Source organism: Eublepharis macularius, chromosome 3, assembly GCF_028583425.1.
Source record: "Eublepharis macularius isolate TG4126 chromosome 3, MPM_Emac_v1.0, whole genome shotgun sequence".
Lineage (NCBI taxonomy): Eukaryota > Metazoa > Chordata > Lepidosauria > Squamata > Eublepharidae > Eublepharis > Eublepharis macularius.
Window position 1 is genome coordinate 46,497,756 of NC_072792.1, and position 27,775 is coordinate 46,525,530.

The window sequence follows — 27,775 nt, forward strand, 5'->3', positions numbered from 1 at the left end:
ACTTTATTTCAAAATACCTTATGTTTGGATTGTGAGATCACTTAACCACCATATCATTTTCATTTTAAAAAAATATTTCTTAGTCAACCTAGTAATTCAGCACATGCACAAAGAAAAAAATACAGACAGGAGAGGGGGAAGAGGATGGACTTGTGAAAAGGGTGGTGACAGCAATTACAAAAATGATGCAAGTTCACTAACCAATTAAAAGTTCTTTTCAAAAGGGGAAAAGACCATGTGGACAAGTAGTCAGATGAGTCAGCTACTAATATGACCCTGATGCAAAGGTGTGCATGAAACAAGCAAAAACAGGCCAAATAAGAGCTTTCATTTCTAGAGAAATCAGGAGTAAGGACTAAGTGTGTAAAGGGTCAGAATAATGGCAGCTTCATTTGTTTCAAGTGGCACCTACTATGGATCAGGGAGTAATCACTGTAAATAAATGCAATAATAGCATGAAGGGGGAAGTAGCTCCCATTACTCTACAGAAATGTTCCTCTGCACACAGCCATTTTCCTATTTTATTTAATAATAATAATAATAATAATAATATTCGATTTATATACCGCCCTTCAGGACAACTTAATGCCCACTCAGAGCGGTTTACAAAGTACGTCATTATTATCCCCACAACAATCACCCTGTGAGGTGGGTGGGGCTGAGAGAGCTCCAGAGAACTGTGACTCACCCAAGGTTACCTAGCTGGCTTCAAGTGGAGGAGTGGGGAATCAAACCCGGCTCTCCAGATTAGAGTCCCATGCTCTTAACCACTACACCAAACTGGCTATTTAGGAAAATAATTTATGCTCCCCTTAGCGATTTGCATTGAAATAAAGCAGGAAATGGTGAACCAACACAGACAAACTTAATTGATTTTAGCCAGAATGTAACAAACTATGGTGGCAGAGGAATTTACCAAACTAAATGCCATTTTAAAATCCAATGTCAAGGGACTGTGCAAATTCAGACTGAGCCTTCTCTAAAATGATCAGACTTTACAAAACCCAAGAGTTGCTAAAAATAGCTTGGAGGTACAAGCTATTTAACTTTGGTGAAACATGACTTTCTTGGTTTCCATGGTTATATGCATTTACAGGCTAATTAGTGACCCAGTTGAACTACAGTACTCACTTTTAAGCTTACTTAGTTCCAAGTCAGTGAGACTAAAATTTGTTTAAATGAAAGTAATTTGGTTTCACTTAGCTATTGAATGAGTTGCAATAATTTTATATTTAAAAGGATCACAAAGACAACTGAATATTTTCAAGAATATATGCTTTAGGGAGCCTGAGTTGGGAACTGGCTGATATTCCAGTCATGTATCTCTACTCAAAGCTGCAGTCTTTTGCACAAACTTAAAAGTAAACCCCATTGATCACAGTGGCATTTACTTTCTCAATAAACAGGCTTAGGGTCAGGCAGTAAGATGGCTATTGCTGTGCTAATAAACAGTACTCTTTCTAACTCAACAGCAACTATAAAGTAACGTTAAACAGCAATAGTGACAATTACAATCTATATAGCTTCTCCAACCAATAGGCAACTTCCTTAGTACTTCTGAGAGGACTGAACAAGTTGCTATGCAGCAGTGTCACGAGTCTACACCTATATTGACATTTTGTTTACATTCTCCTGTGTCTAGTGATGATAGTAGGGGCAAAAATAGCAGCCTAAGGGCTTAAATATACATTTTCCACAGGCCAGGACACAGATTTGTTCTGCAAACTTCATGCTTCCCAGTAGGCTCACCAGCCTCCAGGTAGTGGCTGGAGATCTCCCGGAATTACAACCGGTCTCCAGGCCACAAAGATCAGTTCACCTGGAGAAAACTGCTACTTTGGGGGGGTGGACTCTATGGAATAATGCCATGCCAAGGTCCTTTTCCTACCCAAACCCCACTTTCTCCAGATTTCTCCAGATTTCACCTCCCAGATCTCCAGGAATTTCCCAACATGGAGCTGGCAACCCTACTTCCCAGGCACACGAGGGTGGGGGGGGGGACTGATTCAGATTGGGATGGACAGGGCTTAGACCTTCCGGTCTACACTATTGTATTGACCTTGAAGGTTCTAGGCAGTTGCTGTTTGCCACTTTGAGGGTGTCACGTATACTGATAAAAGCTATTCGGCAGTTTTCCAAACAGAGTGAACTGCGGCTTTCTGGGGACTTTGTGAGAAGATTCCATACCCCTCCCCCCACCTATGTTTCCAGTAAAAATTGCGGCCCTGCATGCCTGAGAAGTACAAAGCTCCTAGGATATGTCTGTGACCTGCATGAGGAATGTTAACTTGTAGCTAGGCTGGCCCACACCTTTCATGAGGAACTGAAAGGCGTGAGTTCAAATACTGCTTAAGGTCAGGATATGATACAGTTATATCTCTCTCCTCAGCTCTCTAGTTCTTGATGTTTTATCATGATTAAGAAACAGAATCAAGGATAGTTCCTTGCAGACAGGGGTAAGTTTTGATTCTGGGGCACGGAGCAAGTTTAGTAGAGTAATCCATTTATACTAGGTTTATACATTCACTCCCAGGGAGAAAAATCAGGTACAATTTTGAAAGGCACCGTAGCAGTGAGGCCAAGATTTCCTCTCCTTCCTTCCTCCTCAGTGGCCCAGTTCCTATTAAACAGAGAGTTCTATGCCTATGTGTAGAGCATATATAGATGTTTGCTGTACCTTCAAACATCCTTATGATGTAGAAGCTCTGCTTCAGCAATATTGTCACAACGAGGAGAGTTTTGTCAGTTTTTAAAGCACACCTTAAATACATAGGTATCAACATCATGCTTGGAAAAGCATTTGTGCCTTTCTAGTTTCTGTTCTCAGTGCTCCAAAATCTCCTGCTGAAATTTGTACTGTTTGGCCCCAAAAAAGCAGACTGCAAGGAAAAACATGTTAAGAACTCCTAGCCCAGTAAAAAATCAGTAATCTGTATTCGAAGGAACTGACTGCTTCTAGCTCTATCCCCCACCCCCCTCAAACCAAGAGTCAAGTGCGATTCTGAGGAAACCTGACGGGGCCTGGCTGCTTAACACACATCCTATAGTATGTGAAAACCCACATCCTACAATATGAGAAATACATCTGAACTTACATACCATATATAATAGGAATCATGTTATATCTCATGACAGCAGAATTGGGGTTTGATCCTGGGTCACCCAGGTCCTATTCGGACACTTTAACCATTATACACAACACTGGCTGAGTTTTGAAAGCGTTTGTAGGTCTCTGCTGCTGTATACTCTGTGTTTGCTCCTGGATCAAGAACTTCAAATGCTGATAGCATGTTCAGTTTTCAACTTTTATTAGAATCTTAGGGTGAAAGACGCATAAAGGTATAATCAGTTTAGAGACCATCTGCCTTCTTTACAGCCTGTCTGTAGTTTGCATGGATTCTTATGTGTCTTTCCTAGGCAGGCTGCAAGCCGGCATTTCACAGCAGCGACTTTTCCACTGTCAAGGGAGACAAACCTAATACCAAGTTTGTTTCTAAAAACATGCTATAGTAGAAATTGAAGACAGCCAAGTAACACAATGTTGATGTGGGCTAAAAGAAAACATTCATCAAGGTGATGGTGGCTGATTCTGCACACATTGGATAATGCACTTTCAATGCACTTTATCAATAGTTTGAGGTGGATTTTTTGTTCCGCACATGAAAAATCCATTCCAAATGATCTATAAAGAGGATTGGAAGTGCATTATCCAACGTGTGCAGAATCACTCACTGATGGCATCAAACTCTTGAGAGCTTGAGTGATTCCGCACACGTTGGACAATGCATTTCCAATCCTCTTTATAGATCATTTGGAACGGATTTTTTAGTGTGCGGAACAAAAAGTCCACCTCAAGACGATAAAGTGCATTGAAAGTGCATTATCCAACGTGTGCAGAATCAGCCCTTGTTTTGCATGATTCTGCTGTGTGGTTTTAATCTCTGAGACCCCCCCCCCCGCCCATTTTAACCAGCACTGTATAGAGAGTGGGTGGCCTTACACCTGTGATGCACTCTCAGCCTAACCTGCTTCACAGGGTTGTTGTAAGGGCAAATAGAGAAGAGAATGTTGTAAGCTATTTTGGCTCCCCATTGGGGAGAAAATTGGAGTATAAATAAAGTAAGTAAAATAAATGTATAAAAACATATCCTAAAGCCATAAAGTTTATGATAGCCTCAAGTAATCTAACTTCCTCAAACATTTATGATGGCATGGGAAAGAAAATTAACAGTATATTTTGATGATAATATGAACAGTCACTTTCTTAATTCTAAGTCCACTTGTTTTCAGTTCAAATTATTCAAGATTGCAAAAATTTATTTACATCTTTTTCACTGCACGATTCAAAGCTTTAATTTTCCATATCGCTGGTTAGTCTAGTCTTGCCGTAAAATGTGGTCTGTCACTGTTGTTCCAGTATTTTTTGAAGCAACTTCTAAGAAGGGATTTGGCTTTACAGAGTGATTTATAAGTGGTTTGGCTTTATCTTTATTATCATCTTTGAATGCTAAGGACATATCAGCTGCCATGGTTGGTTTATTTATAATAATACAGTTCAGCAGTAACAGTTTTGTATACTAGATTTCTTCTTCATTCTGCACCTATTCTCCCCATCCATAGGTTTAATTTTATTGAAGAAAGATTTTGTATTAAGTTTTATATAAACATTTTTAAACTTGTACAATACTAGCTGTCCTGAGCCTGCATGCAGGGAGGGCAGGATATAAATATAATAAACTAAATTAAATTAGTATATAATTAATTTGCACTTCACTAACTGGCTGCAGCGACCTAAATTCTTTATGGCCAAGAAGGATTTTATATATAAAGGAGACATAAAGAGTTCAGAAACAAATATTTAAGTTATTTCAGCTTTCTATATCTAGTTACAAAGACTTCATTCTGAACTATCACTGAGGCCTGGCTGGCCTGACCTGCTCCTGTGGACCTGTTGCTCTCTTGGGTTCCCTGAAGCAGTCAGCTGCTGTATCAGCTTGGAAGTTAATGAACATGTACATGAACATTGTAGTATGTGAGGGCCAAGCTAGACGTGCAGGTTTCTGCAGCCATACAGCAGTTAAAAAGTAAATGGCTGTTAAAAAATAAAAGAGAGTCCAAATGGCCTCAGAATGCCTCTGTGGGGGAAGGAAGGGCCCATCCTTCTCCTCTCAAGCCATTTCCCCATGTCACAATGGCACATGGAGAACCCAGACCCAACTCTTTAAAAACCTGCCCTCGGTCAGGGTAGCTGCACGTAGAAATAAATGAGGCGTTATTTGAACATGACATCAAAATGCAGTGCTTCGTTCCCCATTGTGAATTACAACCACTTTGATGCGTTGACTGTTTGCTTGCAGATGAGCATGATGAGAAGAATTTAGATTTTGGAGAGGCAGTCATACTATATTTTTCATAATAAGGGAAATAATCTTGCATTTGGCACTTTCCCTTCACATCCTTGCATAAGCAGCACAGATTTTGCTGCTGTTATAGCAGAAGCTGCTGATCCAGTGGTGTGAAGTGATGGAACGACTGTTACTTTTTTGATGTGATCAGAGATGCAGTGATGACTACTTCATCAAGGTCAAAGCTATGTTGTGTTTTTACAGAACTATCATATCTGTAGCCAAGTGTTGCCACTTAGAATATGCAAGGTATTGTTGTACAAGTGGTGGCTAGTCATAAATGGAAAGATATGAATTCATTACTAGGCAAGACACAGTGGTCAGCTGTTATACTCTCTCTTTATGTGTGTGATTTTCCCTTGGCCAAGTGCTCAGCAACATAATGTTGGTAAGAGTCTGTACTTCTAGCAGAGCCAGAGTGTGAGCTGTGAGACAAAGAACCCCTTAGTTCAGATCTTACCTCTGCTATGAACTCATTGGATGTCATTAAGCGAGGCTCAGCCACAATCGGCTGCAATAAATGGATAATTCAGGTGGCCTACGTTATATTGTCCTATGGTTTACTGAGTTGATGTATGTGGAGTTCTTGGAATATTCTCAGCACATTTGATAAATATGAGTTCAGGTCTTGCTTAACGTTTCTTTGAAAGGAAGGGGAACACAACTTTCACCAATTCTCTTTCCCGCAGTAGATCTCTGACTTTTCCACCCCAGGCCGCCTGTTCCCCAGTTCTTTTCAGGGCCATTTGGGGCTATAGCAGGAGTGGGGAGACAAGAAAGCCATGCTCTGTGGACAGAAATTTTCTGTCTGGAAACTTCAGGCAGGTTTCAAGCCATTATTACTGCTAGGGCTGGTTACCACAAGAATAATACTGAAATGAAAACCTTCAACAATATATTAAAACTTGGCTGGCTACCTAAGATAAAGAGAAAAGAAATTAGAAGAGAATGTCCAGAATTTTCAGTAAGGTTTAGGGTTTGATTGCTCCATTAATTATTTGATTAATTAATTATTGGGGGAAATATTTTGAACATTATAATTTCAGCTTACATTGTTCAGTCCAATGCACTAAAGATTTTCCTTTCTAGAAATCTTTAAATTATAATTTAGATCCATGCAACTTGTAACGCCAAGGATATAATACCTGTAAAATTCTATAATTTTTGTACAATGTGCAACATTGAATTGCACCTGAAAAAAATGTCTGAATGGGTGATATTTTTGCCCCTAAACTCATAAATTTTAACTGTCATTTTCCTGCTGACTGTGCCCAGTAGAGGTGGGCACGAACTGGGAAAATACCAAACCATGTGGTTTGTGGTTCATCACATTTCACAAACCACTAACTTTAACTTGCCCTGGTTTGCAAACTGGTTTGTTTGGTTCATAAAAACATCATATCTGGGGCTGCAGAAAGCCCATCCCCCCTGGTTGCCTAGGAAACTGATCGGCACCAGGCTGTCTGTAGTGATGAACCACAAAACAAAATAAACGAACCGGGCTAAAGTTCATGGCGGCTCGTCAGAAATGGGGTCTGACAAACTGCGGTTTGTGAACCTCGATCCGGTCCGGTCTGGCTCGTGATGAATTTTTGTTCGTGTTTTGGTTCATACCCACCTCTAGTGCCCAGTATAAGATGTGTAATACAATTATAAACAGTTTCAAGTCTCTTTGTAGAACAGTCTTTTAACCCAAGGAAGGAAGTAAACTGTATTTGTAAATTGTGCCAATTTTGCTTCAGTCTCGGTATAGGACTGGCAGGGTATTTTCCCAAAACATAACCAAGACAGTGTAGAATGGGATAAGAACTCTGACATTTGATAGCTTGTACCCTAATTAAATATACTTTCAAATGTTACTTCATATATGCCAGGATACATAACTTTCAAAGCCATTCATTTTAATTAGTCAGAAAGGGGGATGGTGACAGCATCAATGAATTCCTTATCATGCTACACTATCTATACGCAATTCCAAATTCCTGATGTTTACGCTAGCAACTGCTGGATATAGGCACTAGCAATGGTGTATATATGCACCTTAACTTACTCTCCTTTAGCACAGTACCAAGCTAAGTTTCCAAAGTCAATAAATAAATAAAGGCCATTTGTGGTATAATGGAACAAACAGCTGAGCAGGTCCCTTTTATAAGGGAATAGGATTGTCGGCTGTTGCTATATTTACTCCTTTTACTGTACTGTCTTCTACCTTTCCAACCTGCACTGCATTATGGCACTGTCATGCGTTAGACAGTTTTTTGTTTGTGTTTTGTTCTTGTTTTGAGCTCGACTGCATTGTGTCCTTGCTGTCTGATCAAATTGTTTTTAACTTCGTAATTCACCTTCACTCTTGGTGAAAAAGGTGGGCTATAAATGAATAAATAAAAATACCTTTTATGTGGTTCTGGAAGCCTTCATGACTTTAGTCATTTTGGGGAGTCCAAGGGGGTCTGAGAAGTTTCCTTGAGAAAGGGGTTGGTCATCCCAGCCTTGAAACAGGCTGTAGTGTGTCTGCCCAAGACATTTCAGTAAGTATTGATCAGTCTCAAATGTTCCATTGTTGAGCAAGGTGATGGCTGGACAACTACAAGCATGCTTGGATGAAGCAGATTGTTTGGATCTTTTCTAGTCTGGTTTCAGGCCTGGCTATGGGACAGAAACAGCCTTGGTCACCCTGGTGTGTGGTCTGTGCCAGGAGTACAACTCTGTTGATTATCCTGGACCTCCTAGCGACTGTTGGAGGCATAAAGGCAGGGGATAAATTTTGTAGATAAAACTCCTGTTCTTCCTCATCCCAACTTAGGTATAATCATACCATCCCTCACTTAAAATTAACCTACATAGCTGCAAATGACCTGCAAAAAGCAGAAGCAAACAAAATGGCTCATGAGGCAAATCCAGAGCTAGGCCAAGTGAGTGAGTTTTCCATGTTTTATAAGGGCAGTGGGGGGAAAGCCTGTTGCCTGCTATCTGAACAGTGAAAGACAAGCGGAAAGGAGAGTTGTTTCCTGACATTTGGAGTCTTTTGGACTATGCTATACATGTAATGGGAGCTATGGAATTAGCAGTGCAATCCTATGCACACTTGCTGTAGTGTGAACCAGAGGTCTTAGATCCTAAGCCGTGCTTTCATTTGTTCTGAACCCTTTTCCACAGTAGGGGCAGTCCTCTCCTGTGCAGTGCATTTCTTCTGTGCAAGGAATTTTCACTCATGCATATTTCAGTGAGTCAAACAGTATCAAGTGCCAGGCAAAAGTATGTGGTGGAGGAAGGCCTCTGCCTTAGATGAACAAGGTGTTATGGATATGGATAGAACAATTGGAGAACAGTTGCTGGATATAACCAAGAAAGTCATAGGCTGATGCCTTCGTACACAGAAACTGGGCTAGCCCAGCCCCATAACAGACTACAAAGGGAGTCTAGAGTAGACACGGCCACGAACCAGAAAAAAACCGAACCATGGAGTTCGTGGTTCATGGGGTTTCCACGAACCATGAACTGGCATGAAACTGGCCCAGCTATGAACCAGTTCATGGTTAGTGGGGTTTAAATGCCCCTTTCCATCAGGGAAAGGGCCCTTTATTCATTTAAAGGGCCCTTTCCTGCTGGTTGCAAGGGGCAGGACCCTTTAAACTGTCAGCTGGCAGGAGGGGGAATCCCCCCCTGCCTCCTGCCAGCTGATAGTTTAAAGGGACTTGTCACTTGCAAGGCAGGGCCCTTTAAACAGCCCAAACCTGAGCCCCCAGCCCCCACCCCTCACCCCCATGAGCCCCAGTCCCAGCCCCCCACTTACCTTCCCTCTGATGCTGGGGTGGTGGAGGCCTCCTTCGCTGCCCTACAGGCCCGCGAAGCAGAGGAGAAGGCCAAAAACACCCTTTCTGCCCCTCAAATGGCAGCCGTGGCCTCCTATGCTGCCCTGTGTGTTCGCAGGGCAGCAGAGGAGGAGGCGGAAAAGGGCCCTCCGCCACAGCTGCCATCTGAGGGATGGGATGGCCATTTTTGGCCTCCACTGCCCTGCTGGTGCTTGCAAGCAGCAGGTCCCTTTAAACTATCAGCTGGCAGTCAGCGATTTTAATTTAAATGGCCATTTCCCTTGGAGAAGTGGCCATTTAAACTGGCCCTTTAATACAAACCAAATGAAGCAGCCTTGGAGAGGAGCAACCTTGGAGAGGAGCATAAAACAATGGAATAACACAGTTGTATAGCCTCCTGTAGATTAGAAGAGCTGTCTGATTCATATCACTGTATACAATATATTAAGGCCCAGGAGCAGAGGGTCTGAGAATGGTGGGAATGTCTAACTTCATAGAAGCTGATAATATTACTTAAAAATTGGTTGATGGCTGAAAGATGTTAAAATATATGAGAAACTTGTAATCACCAATTTTACATTGCCTTAGTTAACATAGGTGATAGCAAGAATGAACTATTTTTACCTATTTTAAGATGTTTCAAATATGGATAACCCTGTCTCAGTTTAAAGTAATAAGATACTACCTTAGCCAAGAATGTCCCTTTGAAGTGCCTTTGAAGTGACAGGCAGCTATTGTAAGGAGAGGGTTCTGTAACCCTATAAATATGACAAGCTGAATTGATCAGGAGCTTCCTCTTAGAAAGGGCTCTTTGACTGTGACCTTCATATCTTTGGGTAAGATATTTTTTTAGACTCATGTAATCATTCCCCTTTAATGATCTATGTAGCTGAAATATTGGATGGTATGATTTTCTGTTGATTGAGCTGATATTAAGAATGATCCTAAACTTTGTCCTGTACAGCCTTATATGTGTTCTCCCGCCTCATTAGGTCTTGACTCTCAGCCTGGGACGATATCTCATTATTTATACATTCTTGAGATCCCTCTCCAACATAGGGCTTTTATGTTGGCATTTCCTTCTAACATTCTTTGTGGAAGATACCAGCAAGTCCCTTTCCACGAGAGGCTTTGTCCCTGTGGAGTGAATCTTCCCGAACCAATTCAGCCTATAATGCTCGACTGCTAGTTTTATGCAAACCTACATAGGAATTTGTTTGATAGTCTTCCCCAGATAATGGCTCTTCAAAATACTGTGATCAGTTGTTGGTTCTTATTGAGTGATTCGGTAGCGGAAATTACTAGAGAAGTTGCAAGATTTTTGGAGAAAATACTTAAGATCAAATCCAAATATGCTGTAAAATGAGGTTTTATGTTAATTTTGTTTTTGTGCTCTATATATGATCTTAACCTCTTATTGATTGTAAACGCCATTCTATGTTTTTATTATGCCAATAAAAGAATGTTAAATAATTATGTTGTTATAATAAAGGCTTAGAATGGAAGCAGAGACTCCATAATTGTATTACTTGTGTACAGTGCCCAGTAATGAACCTAAGTCATTATCTGTGGTATATCTCTTGCTAGGAATTGAACGATTTGATATAGGAAAGCTATTTAGACATTCAAGGCTTCTTAAGTGCACACCTATATCTGAATCAAGTCTGACCAGAGCCATCCAGAATAAAGGGTACAAGCTGAGGCAACATTTAGGATTCTCAAGCCCATTTCAGTGGATTTAGGCTAAAACAAGTCTCTATAGAACTTCATTGTAGAACTCCAAAGGTTTTTAAATTTTTTATTTTAAATGGAAACACCAGGCATGAGTGTTTTCCAGTCCAAACTGTCATCACAGTTTCTGTTCATTCCACACAGAAAAAAAATTACAGGATTGATTACTTCCATATTTGTCTTTGTGAAAGAGTGTTTTATGATATTTTGTCAAATAGACCAATACAATTGGGGACCCAAAGGATTTGCAGGGGATATCTCATTTCTTCCTCCTCCACCATATCCTCTTTCCCTTCCTGCTCCCCGTAGCTTCTCCTCTGTTTCCTACTTCCTTCTCACCTTCCCAACCACCTTCGCCCCCCGGTCTTCACCTTTGCCCCTCCCCATCAGCAGCCTCTCCCCAATGGCCTAGCTGTGTGGTTACGGTTCCCCAGTACCTGCGAGTGGCAGGCAAACTCCTGGGAATTTGCCCTCTTGCCTGCCGATCCACCAGTGATTGGCGGGAAGTGGCAAGCCCCCAGAGGTCAGCTGCCACTGGGGGGGCATGATGATACCACTTCCAGAAGTGACCTTGTTGCACCAGCTGCAGTTTGTTTGGGGCTGATTTTGGTCCCAAATGGGCCATATCAGGTGTGCACGGAGCGTGGAAGCACTCCCCTGGCCAGTGCAACAACATTTCCGGGAGTGACTTCATCACACAGGTGCCAGAGCACAAGCAAAGAGAAACCATGCTGATGGCACAAGGTAAGTGCCAGGTCCCCCCACCTCCCGCTGGGAGGTTATAGGGACCTGGCAACCCTATCTGTGGTGCCAGCTGAGCCAGGTCCAGTTACATAGTGGAAAACCTGCAATGACTTGCTTGGGGTACTTTACATTTCCCTATATCCTCTTCCCCATACTATTTCCTCTTTCTCTCCTCCTGGCAGCTTCCATATGCTCATCTTTCCCTATGTCCTTCAAACCTACTTGACAACTTACCTTTTATCTGCCCCCTTCACCCATATTTCTTAATTTACTTCATTTATATACGGTCTTTCTCCACAATGGGGACATAAAGCAGTTTACATCATTCTCCTTTCCTCCATATTATCCTCACAACAATCTCGAGAGGTAGGTTAGGCTGAGTGTGTGCCTGGATCAGTCACCCAAGCGAGCTTCCACAGCAGAGTGGTGATTCGAACCTGGGTTTCCCAGATCCTACTCTGAAATTCTAACCACTACGCTACACTGGCTTTTGGGAGGGAGTCTGCCACTGAGCAAGCAGCCAGGCCTGGGTAAGTGATGCAAATCATATGTGGTATCAAGTTGCCTGGTGGTTGCCTCTGGGCCTGGCCCCATTGAGTCCTCCCTCAAAGGCCAAAACAGCTGTGAAAAGGGCCTTGCCCCTCTCCCTGTCTTTTACTAACAGAAACCAAGCCTGGAATGCTGGCAAAACTCTTATGATTGCCTAGCAACAGCCACTGAGGGCATCTGGTTAAAGCTATAGGCATTCCTTTTTATCATGTTGGTTTTTTAAAAACCCTACAATTTTATTTTATTTTTTTAGATTTCAGATTTTTCTGCAAACTTGGGGCATTTTTCAAGTGTGTACGGAGATCTGTCTTGTCTGTTCACGGTTCCAATCTCTGGATTTAAGAATCCACAGATCAAGGCCATTTGGCCTTGATACCGTGGACACAGTTCTAGATTTGGATGTGAGAACGAATTCTTGCTCATGCATTGAACCAAATCACTTATTTCTCAGGCTGTTAAATAGCATTTGTGACTTAATGTCCAGAGTTTATATGAAGACGCATGGGTACATTTTAGTTGTTTAACAAATAATATCAATTTGAACTAAGGCACATTCATATGGAACATTCTTTTGTTACATAAGCTTTGGTGGACTACTTTGTGAAAGTTTGTGCTGTAATAAAATGGTTAGGCTTTAGGTTTTTGCTATGCAGACTATCACAATAACCCATATTGAATAATATCAGTAATTAATTATTGCTTTTGTTTTGTTTCCTAAATTTGCCTTTTACCCTACAAATACTTAATTCTTAACTAACAAGTTGATAATATCTCTGCACTGCTTTTGAACATTGTCATCTCATCCTATTCTTAAGTTTTTTTATGATGTTAAACTTTTATGCCCTTAAACGGAAACCCAAAGTCATATAGAAATTGTTATTTCTTGACCATTCCAGTTTGATGAAGATAAAGATTCTTGAAGATGTCCTTTGTATGTGAAATAAAGACAGCTTAATGGATTTTTCACCAGCTTCAGAATTCTGTATTTGCTGACAGTGCTGAAGCGAAAAGAGAACATAAGTAATGCTTCCTCATTGATAGTGCCAATGAAGCGGGGTTTTGGTACATCAAGCTTCAGGTTATTATTAGAAACTTATAATGCTTAGGTTTATTTATGGTTTCTTGGATGTACATTTAATGGTCTTAAGTAATAGCATATAAAATGGTGGAAACACTTCACTGCACTGACCACTTCCTGACTTTTTTTTAATATAGAGATCGCAGTGTCAGTTTCTAAATGAAATGTAATACTCAGTAGTAATTGGATAGGTAAAATGTGCTGCTCTTTGGTGTGTTCGGAAAGTAGGTTCATAAACATAACAGACATATTTTTGATACTAAACTGTAGAGGCTATTGTTACCACCAATTTATGTGTGTAGTTTCTTGATGAGAAAAGATGCACTCTCTGTTGTAATCACGGGCTTTTAATAATGCATATCCCTGCTTCTGTTGTCCTGCATTGCTTTTGTTGAATATAATTCTAGTTACTGCCTTTATCCTGATACGTAGTGTGGATTGTGCACATAGGAAGTTCTAATTGTTTTTTTGTTAAATCTCTGTGATGAACTGTGTACTACATGGAGGTCTTAGTAAAGCTTTCAGATGGGTTTAGAGATGAACATATAAAGCTTTTTAAACATAGAACATTGGTTCATATAGCACAGTATTGCCTGCTTAGATTGGCAGTGGCTTTCCAGAGTCTCTGGCAGAAAAAGGTCTTTCTCAACAGCCAACTTCTGAAATGCTTTAAATGGAGATGCCAGGAATTCAAACTAGGACCTTTTAAATATAGGTGTGTGCTATATAAATTGTAGCCCCTATAAACTCTCCAGTGGTTTATCAGTGCAACTTTGCTGATGTTCTGTAAAGCTAACATGGGGGAAAGATACAAGACCAAGTCAAGAGATGTTGTGAAGTGCAACAAAGAAACATAAGTACCTGAATATATGCAGGTCACTCCTTTGAGAAGAAAATAAAAACACTAACTTGTTTAATATTGTAAATGAACACTTGTTTTCCTTGTGCTCCAAATTGTTCTGCAAGGGAATCACAGATATCAGAGCTAATTTTTCTTAGATGTGCACTGGTGATATTGCTCTAAAGAAAAGTTTTTTGCTCCATACTTGTGCTTCAGACTAAGAATGATTTTAGACATTCAAGTTGTGGGACTTACATTTCCCTTCCACACAATTGTGCCGATTTTCCTCTTTTCCTCTTCCAGGAAGCTTCCACAGCCTCTTTTCCCCCCGCTGCCTTCTCTTTTTCTCTCTCGCACCTCCTTTTTGTCTTTTGTCTTCCTGGCTCTTGTCTTCAGCTTTCCCTCCCACTGGTGGCAACTTCAGTATTTCCTCTCCACTTCCTGTTTCCCATTCTACCCAGGTTTACCTACCATCACTTCTTATCTCCCCTTTCTCTGCTTCCTTCCTGACCTCCCCAAGACCTCTTTCCTCTTTCAGCCCCCCCCCCCCAGTGTCTGACACTAATCAAGGCACAGTGTTGGCAATGTTGCCTGGAATTGCCTGGAAGTTCAGCATTAAATATATAGGAGGTGAGAATTAGAAATGCAAGAGCAGAAACTCTTGAGATGTTATATTTTGCATCAAGAACAGGAAGGCATGTTACTTAAATTTTCCTGCAGACTTAAGTTCCAAAGCTTCTTTGACAGCATATATGCAGTGTTTTCTTTGAAACAGAATTTAAAACCAGCATGAAATATTCTGTCTCTGAATCCTAACAACACACTCCCATCCCTTGTCTTTGACATTTTTTCTGTTAACATATTTTTCTATCAAAGTGGGCAGCTGCACCTGTGTAAGTTTTAGGATTTTTAAAAAACCCACTATCATCACCGCCCTGCAAATGCCTACATGTTTAGTTTCAGTGTTGCTTTTGCAGGTCATACTACCAATTCTCCTTCACTTTGGAGTATCTGACTCTTTCTTGTATTGTTTGTATGAACATCTATCTCTGCTTCTAAATTCAAAAGTGTGATGGTGGAAATGCAGCACATTTCAGTTCAGTAAAAAATCAACACATGGAGTTTAAGTTGGGAAACATCAGTGTAAAATATTCAGCACGAAATGAAATGAAATTGAAAGAAGTTGGATAAGAAGTCGAAGGCTTTCACGGCCGGAGAACGATGGTTGTTGTGGATTTTCCGGGCTGTATAGCCGTGGTCTTGGCATTGTAGTTCCTGACGTTTTGCCAGCAGCTGTGGCTGGCATCTTCAGAGGTGTAGCACCAAAAGACAGAGATCTCTCAGTGTCACTGTGACACTGAGAGATCTCTGTCTTTTGGTGCTACACCTCTGAAGATGCCAGCCACAGCTGCTGGCAAAACGTCAGGAACTACAATGCCAAGACCACGGCTATACAGCCCAGAAAATCCACAACAACCATTGGATAAGAAGAATGGTTGGTAAAAGCAAACTGCTTTCCTATGGGACGAATTTGCTTTTGCCGTGCCTTCTATGTACAAAATATTTGCCTAGGGAATTGTTTATAATATGCTTTCAGTCATATTACCAATATTCCAGTATACTACAACTTTGTAAGATAGCTAAATCCTCGATTATCTTGAAGACTCCGTTGTTGATTTAGGCTATAAATATTTAAGAGGTTTCTAAATTCATGACAAAACTCAAAGGCAGTGTTATAAATTTGCCATATGTGGCAGGCCTTCTCAGTGTCCTTTTCCAGAAATAGGGCCCACATCCTGATTCAGTCCACCCTCAAAATCTGGAGGCATATCATATGTGTCCACTGACTGCTATCAGAAACAAAAAAGGGAGAAATCCCAATGTGTGCATGCAAATCCTTGTATATTCCTGAAAGAGCTTTTTTTGGATTGCAGCCTACATGTTTGAGAAATGTATCTGGTCATCATTATTCAGATAAATGGCTTATGCGTTTAAAAGAAAAGTAATGTGAGGTCAAAGTATATTAAAACCTGTTTTAAAGAACAAGCATTTTGAATGTGTGGGTTTGCCTTTATTGCTTTGGGGCAAGGACTTGTTGAAGGCAATTAGGTGCAGGATTTTGACAGCTCACTTCTGTGTGTCACCTAAGTATTCCTCAGGAGAAGTAGAGACTTGGGAATGGAATTTTGACAGCTATGTGAGAATGAAGGCTCCATTGATGATGAGAGAGAGAGCTAGCTAGTTCAGTGTATGACTCATATCCATTCATAATTAATGGGTGAACTGAAATGACACATTCTTTCTTTCATAGTGTGCTGGAGAAGAGAATTGGGTGGACAATCGGACTATTTATATTGGGCATCGTGAACCCCCTCCAGGCACTGAAGCATACATTCCACAGAGGTATCCAGATAACAGAATAGTGTCCTCAAAGGTAGTATATTTTCCCCACTCATTTGCCCATTGTATCTGTTCTGTTCTGTCAGATTTTAGCATTTTGTATCAACAGTGTATTATTGCTTCCTATACTTTTTAACAATAGCTATTTAGAAATGTATTAGAACAGAAAATAAACTTTGATTTCCACTACTTCACAAATCAGAGAATTGTCTCTGGCTTGCACAAGAATAAAATGGTATGTTAGTGTCAATGTAGGGGCTTATCTGTTGAGGTGATTTGCCATAATATTGTGTTTTAAATATCTGGGGAAGAAGTTAGATTGAATTTTTAAGGATTCAGTGCCATAACTTCTCTGGCAGTGATCTTCAGTATTTCCAGTCCTAGAACCTACTTTTAAACCCCAGGTGATAGCATGGGGACCCACTGAGCTGCTGTCATGGGATATCAGTCATGTGACAATACAGTCAGATAACAGCCTCACTGGCGTCAAGGCCAGGACTGAGGGGTGGGGAGGTAGATCAAGAGACTGGTGGGCAGCAAATGGATGCCAGTTACCAGGAGGTGCACATTAATGAAAATGAAAGCAAGTAAAAGGATCAGAGCCACGGAGAAATGCTTTCTGTCACTGAGTGGCCTTGCCCTTTTGGCTGCTCTGGGAGGAAAGGAGGTGGTCTCGCTTCCTACTCATGCATGCTAGCAGCAGACCTTTCCAAAGGCCAGCAAAAGAAACGGACTCTGTATGGATTTGTAAACTATCTGAAGGTTGGAGGCTACTGGGTTATGAGACCAGAGGAATAATTTGCCATTGGGCTGCTTACCTGCAGTGATGGATTAATAATTACTAACAAATGAACAGATGAATGGCAAATTGCACCTCTGCCATCTTCTCCAGCCACCAAAGCACCATGTTTTTCTTGGCTGAAAAGATTGTTCTGATGCTATCCTGTTGCTGCCTTTTCTCCTTTAAAGCAGCAGGTATTTAGTGGTGCTTTTTGTAGCTAGGAGAATAATTCTGCCCTTGCAGCACTGCATTTTGCCCCCGGAATGCATCACCATCAATGTATAGGGTGCTTTCCAGATGAACATGAGACAATGGGACAACAAATAGACCCAGACAGCTTGCTGTCTAAATTTCAGCAGTGGGCAAGACAACAAAACAGAAAGAAGAGTATGAGCTTAAGGGATTTTTGTACTGGATTTGGGTGGCTGATTGAAGCACATAGTGTAGTGATCTTGGCCCAGTCACTCTCTTCAGCCTAACCTACCTCATAGGGTGTTTATTATGAGAGAGAGATGAGAGAGAGATGCTGTAAGCTGCTTTGGGTCTCTATTAGATGTAGGAACAGGATATAAATGACACTGAGAGATCTCTGTCTTTTGATGCTATACCTCTGAAGATGCCAGTCACAGCTGCTGGCGAAACATCGGGAACTACAATGCCAAGACCACGGCGATACAGCCCGGAAAATCCACAACAACTAGGATATAAATGAGTTAAAATATTCATATTGGCCCTTTTATCAAACTGATTCTAAGCCATATTCATGGTTCTGAATCTGCTCTTATAAAATGATTATTTAACATTCCCCTACCCTATCAAAATATTACAGTAGTTAACATCATATGCTTCTTTCCATTTTTCCCTTTAGAAAAGTTACCACCTTTAATATTATAATATATAAATATATATTTATTATTATATCTTCGCTCTTTTATGTCAGTGATTTTGAGAGGATGAAAATCTTTCATTGTAAAAATGTTAGAACATGTTTTGATGTTTCTATGAACTAAGTATTATTGTTTTGTTTTTACAAGGATACTTGATAATTTTGAAAATTTAGAATTATTTTGAACACTTCTGAGAATATGAAAATTCTTTTATGCAAGAATTTTTCCTATAATACATCATTGCACAGAGTATAAAGTTAATATTTAAAGATCCTAAAAGGGACTTTTATACAAATTTATAGTATGTAGATTATTTTCACTGTGGGGGAAAAGAACCATTCAAAGAGAACAAGGGAATTGTCATGGATCTCCTCCAGTCATAGAAGATGTTTCAGAGATCTTTTGACAGGAAAACATGATCCACTGCATCTCTCCCACAGTTCATTTCGCTTTGTCCCCTTGTTTTAATTAAAATCACTCTGTAGCCATAACTAGCTTAAATGTATGTGCCTCAGCCTGTTCTCCTTTGAATATTGGGAGACCTGGACTGCTGATCCATTCTTTAAAAATAACCTGAACATAAATAAATCCTCTTTGTTTTTTGTTTTTATAAACCTTCTTCAGTGATATTTGGGTTCCTAACTCACCAAAAAAACTTACCTTATGGTAGAGAAGCCAAAGCCTTTACACTTGCTACCATAAGAACATCTAGCAACTGAGGGAAAAGTTTACATTTCAAAACAAACCTAGTTTCCTCAAAATTACAGGAGGCTGTGTGGGTTTCCTCAGTTGGAAGAAAAGGCTGGTAACTCTGAGCACTTCCTCAGTAAGATGTGTGTGATACAGCTATTAATTAAACCAAATTATACAGCTGCACATACCAAGAGTAGCAATTGCAGAGTCTTAGAGTTCTTTGTATTTCCAGCTGGGAATTCCCCTCCCAGTTATCAACTGACATTATTGAGGCTAGAGTAAGGGGTGGCGGGAAAGTAGCCATGACTAAATCCAGATAAGTGAGAGCTCTGTTTCCTCCTGGTCCAACTGTCATCAGCAGGATGTAAGTAGGAGGAAAGGAAACAGCCAGCCACTCCCTCCATCATTCTTGCCCCAGGTCTCACAAGACCTCATCCTGAACATCTCTAATTGTTTTTTTTTAATTGCTGTACGCTGCTTTGAAAGCTAATCTTTGGCAGAAAATAGTAGGACAAAAATTCGCTAAAATGTATAGGGATGGTGGTAATATTAGTATAATTCAACTTGGTGATCCATAATTGGGGAGGGGAGAACCACAAAGGGTCTTTCCAGAAGCTAATAACCTATAGGGCACCACACATGTGAGAACAGGTAGTTCATGGTCAGCAAAGACAGGTCAGCAAAGAAATCCACAGCAACCAAAGACAAGTCGTCAATAAAAGGGGAATGTGGGAAATAAATGTCTTGAAAATTGTTGGAATCCTGTAGAGGGAGAATACCATGGATGAAAACTGATCAGAGAAAATATGAAGAACAGCATAGCAAGTTGAGGTTTACCAAGGAGGTAGTTCTGGAAAAATGAAAAAGAAGCTGAAGCTGAAGGAAAAAATGAGGCCAAAATGTCTAAAGACTGCACCATGATACAGGATACTGGGAAACATCAAAAGACAACTTGCTAAGAAACGTTGAAATAATTATTTAAAAGATATGAGGAAAAATTAAGAAAAGTACATGGAGAGTGGGTGTGGCTCAATGGTAGAGTATGTGCTTTGCATGCAGAAGGTCCCAAGTTCAGTCCCCAACATCTGTAGTTAGAATGATCAGGTAGTAAGTAATTTAAAAGATCTCAGCCTGTGAACATGCAGAGCTTCATGCAGCCAGTCTGACCAGACAATACTGACCTTGATGGACTAATGGTCCGATTCAGTATAAGGCAGCTTCATGTATTCTTGTGAATGAAAATGATTGTCATGTAGGGGAATATAAAGAATCCCTGGCTGAGTAGAAAGATAGGATATAAATTTTGTTCATAAAATAAATAAGAAGCAGAAGGATAGGGGAAAGACCTTAGACTTAACAACAAGAATATTGTTACAAATTGTGATTGGAATAATGCAGCTTATGAGAATTAGATATATGATCATGCATGCAAGATTCTTCTTTCCCTGTTTTCTGAAATCCCATGAGAGAAATTCATTAGGAAACATTGTGTAATTTGCCTGTTCTTACAGTGTCACATTCATTCTAATATTTAACTTAATTATGTCCTACCTAAAACTGTAGGGTTTTATTTTCTGTTTGGTTGCCAGAATAATTTTGAATGGTGACTTTTTTAATGTCTTAGGTTTCTTATTTTATTTCTATTTATTGCTTTTTGGTCACAAAACGCCCTTAAAGAGTAGTACTAACTAAAATATTCAGGGAGGGCAAAAATAATAAACAGTATTAAAACTACTCAGACCTTTTTGCATCATTGGAATAAAACTCAACAAATATCACCAGATAAACAGTACATTTAGGAGATAAAGAGATCTTTTATAGTTCTGAAAAAATGTGTAAAATAGAGTTGTTCAGCTTGGCATTTTTTAAAAGAGAAACAAGGTTGTAGATTTTAATGTCTCTGGTAAATCTTTAGGCAGTCTTATTGCATCCGTTATATATATATTCTTTTTATTGAACTTCTTAAATTTTGTAATCTGTCTTGAGTTTTAGCAGGAAAGGCAGAGACAGAAAATGAATAAATAAATCTAATTACAAATTCTGCACTCTCCTAAACTCAGCATTCACCACCACATTATGAAGATCTAGGATTGCCAAGGCTCCAAGTTGAGCCTGGAGATCCAAAATAAGAACTTATCTTCAGATGACAGAAATCAGTTTCCCTAGAGAAAATGTCTCCTTTGGAGGGTGGACTATGACATTGTACTCTGTGGCGGTCCCTCCACTCCCCCAAACCCGCCTTCCCCAGGTTCTACCCTCAAATCTTCTAGGAATTTCTCAGCCAGGAGTTGGCCACCTTAATGAAAATTCAAGAGAGATTATTTTAATCATGCTATGGATGGTCCATTCAGACTAATCAGGGGACAGTTAAACATAACAATAGTAGTGCCTTTCTCACAATGCATTTCCCAGTATCTATAGTTCTTACCTACAATATTATTTTCTGTTCATTATGTCTGAAAGGGCTTTAGGTTTAATCTGAAAGCTGTTAACAGGTTCACTTTGGCTGTACATTGCCTGCATGTGTTAGAAAATCATGTCCAATATGCTGTCTGATTGTGTTACTGACTTCACATTTAGTAGAAACGTTACTAGCAGGCCATATTAGAGTTGATTTGCTTAGAAGCATGTCAGTAATGTTAGCTAGCCTGCCATGGAATATCAATAACAGCTTTTTGGAATTTTAATGTGTGTGATATTGGCAGATGCTTTGGCACTGTGGATCCAGCTGCTGGTTTCAAGTAGATAGAAAAATCTTCTGTTGGCACTGAAAACAGAAGGAATAGGCCAGCATTAAGCATTGGGATTTAATGAGACGCAGTAGCTAAATACATATTCATCTATGACATAGAGCGAGACCTGTTGAGGGGACGGCTAGCTGGGTGCCTTGCCTGGTCCAGGTTGGGCTTATTGAAAGTCCCCCTAATCCATAGGCAGTCATGCTCACAGTGGAAGAGGGTGAGAGGCAGAACCCCCTTCAGAGAGCAATCCTAAATAGGTCTGCTCAGAGTCCTACTCAGATCTATTCAGTGGGACTTACTCCAAGGAGAGCGTTCTTAGGATTACACTCTTAAATCGGCAGCCATCTTGGATGGTCTCCTAGCCCTCTCCGACCAGAATGGTAGCTTTCTATCTGAGCTGCCAGGTAAAAATCACGCTCTTCCCAGTTTTCCCCAAAAAATGACACCTATTTTGCTTTTGGGACCTTGACTTGTGTTAATTCCTTATCTGCAGGATTTCTTCTGCCACTGCAAGTGACAATAGCTTAGCACTTTTCATTCCTCACTCCCGAGGCAACTCAATACATTCCTTCCACTCACCAAATTCCTCCCACATAAACATCACAGGCATTCTCAGAAAGATGAACACTACCTCCTGCTCATCCCAAACCAAGAATTTGATCTACCAAACTGCTTATCGACACTACCTTACGTTTATTTGTTATTTATAGTCTGCCTTTCTCACTGAGACACAAGGCACAAGGTGAGTTAGTACAGTCAGTTTCAAGGACATTTCAATAAAACAATGTAGTATTCAATGTAAAACAATGTAAATTCAAATTTGCAAAGTTTTAAAACTAGCAGAAATCCAATACCGAGTTGAAGAAATGCTGAAACAGAGCACAACCAATTCTAAGACTGATATATTAAACAACATACAACTACTCAGTAGGATCATATCCAAAGCAACAGCTAGAATATAGTAGTAAATTCTATGCTCCCTGTCCCTCTACTGATACATCCCTCTGAGATAGGGATCCCAGGTGCCCACTGGTGGCGGGTAATCTCCTGGCAGTTTGCTACTTGCCTGCCAGTCACTGGCAACTGTTGGGAGGTTTCAGGCCGCCTGGTGATCACCCACCACCGGCAGGCACCCCTAGAGCATGTGTGGCATGCTCACTCCTGATAGACATGACGATCACTTATGGAAGTGATGTCATTGCACTGGCCACAGGATTATTCCCACACTTCACTTGGGGCTGATTTTGGAGCGTGGGAGCACTCTGCGGCCGTCATGATGATACCGCTTCCAGAAGTGAGATTATCACATTGGCACTGGGAGTGTGTGTGTACTTTGCACACATGTGAGGAAGATCCTCCTGGTAAGTACCAGGTACCCCCTCCCCCTTTGCCAGGAGGGTATAGGGACCGAGCAACCCTACCCTGAGAGCACTTTCTTACAGCCCTCCTATCTGAGTAAAAAAGACCTCTTAAATAATTCAACTTTGTATCATTTGTGGGAAGCCAGGAGAACAAGAGTTTTTCTGACCTCTTCCAATTAGGCCGTTCAGTAAGGTGGGTCCCGCCAAAGAGAATGCATGTGTACAAGGAGCTGTCAATTTTGCCCATGTGCAAGATGGCACCTGCAGAAGGCCTGTTCGGATGAGCAAAGCTGCTGTGGTAGAACATAGCGAGAGAGGTGATCCCGTATAGATATATCAGATCAAGGCTGGGAAGAGTTTTGTAATGGGATAGCCAATACCTTGAATTGAGCCTGGTAACTGATAGGTAGCCAGTGGAGTGACTGCACTGTAATACAAGTTGGTTAATATTGGGAGCTCTTCCTAGCTCCCAATATTAACCAAATTGTATTACTTTACATATATGTTGTGTGTGTTTACTCATAGCAGAAAATTATATACTGTGGTAATGATCCAAAGAAAATTAGTTGTGTTTAACTCCTTTATAAACCAGTATTTAGGCATGATTAATTTTCTGTGGACGAACTCCTTTTTTTTTCATCAGTAGTAAACTATACCATATCATGTTTGTTTTAAAAATAGCTTATCATAAACACTTTTCTCTTTATTTCTTCTAGTACACTTTTTGGAACTTTGTACCGAAGAATTTATTTGAGCAATTCCGAAGAATAGCAAACTTTTATTTTCTTATAATTTTTCTTGTACAGGTAAGATACACTTCATTCTGTTCCATTTTTAATACAGTATCTGTGTCAATTTTTTTTTAACCTACAGTTCAGTCTTGAAAAGAACTTTTCAAAATTAAATGTCTTATAGTATGTAAATTTTGGTAAGACATCTAAGATTTTGATGGAAAGATTTCTATTATGAGTTGTCTTTAAATGAAATTTTAAAAACTAGAGACATTCTGCATCTTGTATTTTGAATACGTAAGCCTGGTATGCTAAGGACCTTTCCTAGCAAGTATGTTCCATTAATTTTCCAAGTAAAGCTTCTAAGGTTGAACTGAAATACTTAAAAGGATTGTAAGGCAGCATCTGAAGATACGAAGCTGCTTCATATAGAGTCAAATTATTGGCCCTTATAATTCACTATAGTCTGCTATGACTGGCTGCAGCTTTTCAGACTTTCAAACAGAAAAAATACCATACCCAATACCTGTCACTAAATCTTTTAACCTGAGATGCCAGGGATTAAACCTGGGACATTCTGTATGCAAAACATACTCTACACAGTTACTACCAAGGGGTCTCAGAACTTGAACCCTTGACTGAAAGGACCATGAGTTAGTCATATGTGTTCCAAGTGACCTGTGAAGTTGACTGTGGAGCAGAAGCAGATAGTTATGTGCTTTTTCTGTAACAAAAAGGTGCCATTACTCATATATAAGGTTGCACCGATTTCTAACAATTTCCCTCCTCAGGACTTACGCGGAACCCCCTAAAAGGTGCTGGTACTCAGTACCAGTGAGTACCCCCCCACACACCAGAAGCCCATATATGATATTTATTTTAGTGACAGTAACTCTGTTTGCATTGCTGTGATTTAAGTAGATCTTTAGGGTTACTTTAAGCATAACATTTTTAAGAGTATGCTTAAACTGTGTTAAGTCATTTAAAAACATAAAATGTGAAAGTGACAAGCGTGTTTTTCATGGAGCACTGATTGGCTGCAACACCCTGTTGAGGGTATATGTGGTACAATCGCAATTTCCCTTGAAGTAAAGCTGCCTGTGGGATTATGCCCATTTGGTCAGAAAGCGAAGATGATCAACTTTTTTGAACCTTTCCCCAAGTTGATAAAGAAGTGCTCTGGTATTCAGTAGGTTTTAACCTTTTTCTGCCCGGGCCCCGGCCTGGTGGAACACTCTCCCACTGGAGATCCGGGACCTGCGGGACCTGTTACAGTTTCACAGGGCCTGTAAAACGGAGATGTTCCACCGGGCCTTCGGCTGAGTGCCGGCAGGTGTCTTCCTCCTTCTTCCATCTAAGACCACCACTTCTTCTGGGGCTGCCGTCGGCCATCTGCTATGCCCGTATACAGACTCCGAATATTTGTTTAAATAGCCTGCTCCTGGACTATTTTAATGATTTTTTAAAAAATTATTTTTTATTTTATGTTTTTGTGATTTTTAATGTATTTTTAATGTTGTTAGCTGCCCTGAGCCCATCTTTGGGTAGGGTGGGGTATAAATCAAATAAAATAAATAAATAATAATAAATAATTTCTTATTCAGATTTGTTTTGTTTTAATCACTGCAGAATGATTAGTCAAAAGCTGGTGCTTAAAAAAGTTTTGAACTAGTTTTTTAAATTGAAAATTCAGTGTATTTATTTTTCAAGCGCTGTTGTGTAAAGCTATGTAACAATTATTTGTTTTGCAGTTAATTATTGACACACCAACTAGTCCTGTGACAAGTGGTCTTCCACTTTTCTTTGTCATCACTGTAACAGCTATAAAACAGGTAGGGGCAGAATAAGTCACTTAACAGAATGGTCTACTCTTGTACGCTTTTTATAATTTCCTTTATTAATCACTTACTGGAATGCTTGCTCTTCCGGAATAGGCAGTATTTGACCAATTTATTAGATTCTTTGAAGGCTTGTCCGGTCTTTTGTTATAATACCTGTTTTCCTTTTCTAAAAGTGTGATCCTGTGCTCAGTTACTCTATTTTAATCTCTTGGAAATCAATGTACTTAAACTGGAATATATAGGATTGCACTGTCAATCTCTAATTATGTTTGCATATGCCTTTCTTCCTCAGAATTCAGGGTAGCAATTATGTCACACATTTATCTCACCCATCTTTCAAAGAGTTCAAGGCAGTGAGCATAATTCCTTCTCCTCTATTTTATCCTCTCAGCAATCATGTCAGAGAGGATAGACTGAGAGTAAATTACAAGGTGTCCTACTGCTCTTCATAGTCCTACATTCTTACACTCTTATCCTTCCAACAACCCAGTTAGACTGAAGTAAACTGCACAGCTCAGCTCCATTTTGAATCAGTCTGCCTATAGCAAGTTGTTAAAATCCAATGTCTGCTTTTAAAATACTATAAATATACAAGGAAGTAAATGTGGAAATAAGACAATGTTTAAACAATGTGTTTGATTACAATAATTTGTACATATAAATGTTTTATGCTTTAAAGGAAGCTATCCTAAGCTGATCTGTTCAGAAGTATGACCCATTTTATTCAGTGGGGCTTACTCCTAAGAACATGCTTTAAGGTTTGCAGCCAGAGTTGTGGAAAATTTTAGAGTGGTCCACTATAAGTAAGACACAGGATAGGAAATGTTGCGGAAAATATCATGACAGCTGTAACACTATCTGCCTAATTGTCAATCCAATCCTGTGCCCACCCTGTTTTGCCCCTTCCCTTCTAACATCAGTGGTTTGAATGGTGGGGATTGCTACCGATTCTTCTTTTCTGAGAGACACCCCCCCACACACACACACACAACTGTTAAAGTTCTCCTAATCCTCAGGAACAGTAGGATGGGAAGCAGGAAAAAATCTGTTCTATGATAGGAGTTCTGTGAATGGAACTCCTAGTTCTTTCGGTTCATGGTGCACAAAAGAACTGGGCTACAGAATCAATGGAGAGAAACTACATAGGCCTTTCTCCATGTAGAAAACGCCAGTGTACTTTCCACTTACCCCAGACCAAACCAATACCAAAAGTTTTTGATTGTGTTTTTTCTTTTAAGTAGCCTCTTTTTGCTTGTTCCACATTGCAAGATTTTGAGATTAAAAGAAATTTATAGAAGGTTTCCCTAAACTACCATTTAAGGATTCGATTCCATTGATAAATTCTGATGCTTTTCATAAATGTATTAAATATTGAAGACTGATCTCTGTAATTTGTTGTTCTTAAGTGAATGAGACTGATAGAAAAATATACAGACCACATGGCTCTTAGCTGGCTGTCAGATAGTGTTAAGGGATTAGTATTGGGCTGGGGGATTAAGTTGGAGTTCTGAAAGCTAGCTTGGAGCTTGTGTTAATAAAATGGGACAAAGAGGCAGTAGATCTTGGGCCCATAATCTTAGCTAATGGTCAGTTCTGCAAAGTCACGTGATTGGGCTTAAGGTCTCAGCAAATTGGGACCCTCATATGAAGGCTCTGCAAATCACACCATAACAGTTTGCCCTGCCGTGACTTATCTGAAGTTCCACTGATCCTAAATGCAGGATGATCCTGAGTGAGCCAGATATTTCTAGTGTTGAGATAGCACCTTTAGACATAGAAATGGAAATGAGAAACAATTAGAAACAAGTGAACACTAACTCTCCTTAATACAGAATGTTTGAGAAGTGATCTGAACTGGAGTTATTCTGTTGTTTTAAAGAACTCAGCAAACATTCAACATCATTTCAGCTCCTGATTTCACCTTCTCCCCAGCCAATAATTTATGTTTTTGTTTCTCCAGTTATACGGTACAAATCCAGTAGCCTAAATAATACACGCTGCTTTTTGTTTTGTTTGGAGTGTTTTCAATTGATTGTTTCTTTTAGGGCTATGAAGATTGGCTTCGTCATAAAGCTGACAATGCAATGAACCAATGTCCTGTTCATTTTATTCAACATGGCAAACTGGTTAGAAAACAGAGCCGCAAATTGAGGGTGAGTGCCATGTGCCCCGGACAGGGC

The 27,775-nt window shown here is 40.0% G+C and overlaps 1 protein-coding gene across 1 annotated transcript in view; it reads left to right on the forward strand.

Annotated features, from left to right (window-relative positions):
- Positions 1-27,775, forward strand: part of ATP11A (ATPase phospholipid transporting 11A) — a 141,351-nt gene that overhangs the window by 58,681 nt on the left and 54,895 nt on the right. The window contains exons 2-5 of the mRNA XM_054973826.1: positions 16,472-16,594; positions 23,740-23,829; positions 25,506-25,586; positions 27,641-27,748. Of these exons, the coding sequence (XP_054829801.1) occupies positions 16,472-16,594; positions 23,740-23,829; positions 25,506-25,586; positions 27,641-27,748 (402 nt within the window). The remainder of the gene's footprint in view (positions 1-16,471; positions 16,595-23,739; positions 23,830-25,505; positions 25,587-27,640; positions 27,749-27,775) is intronic.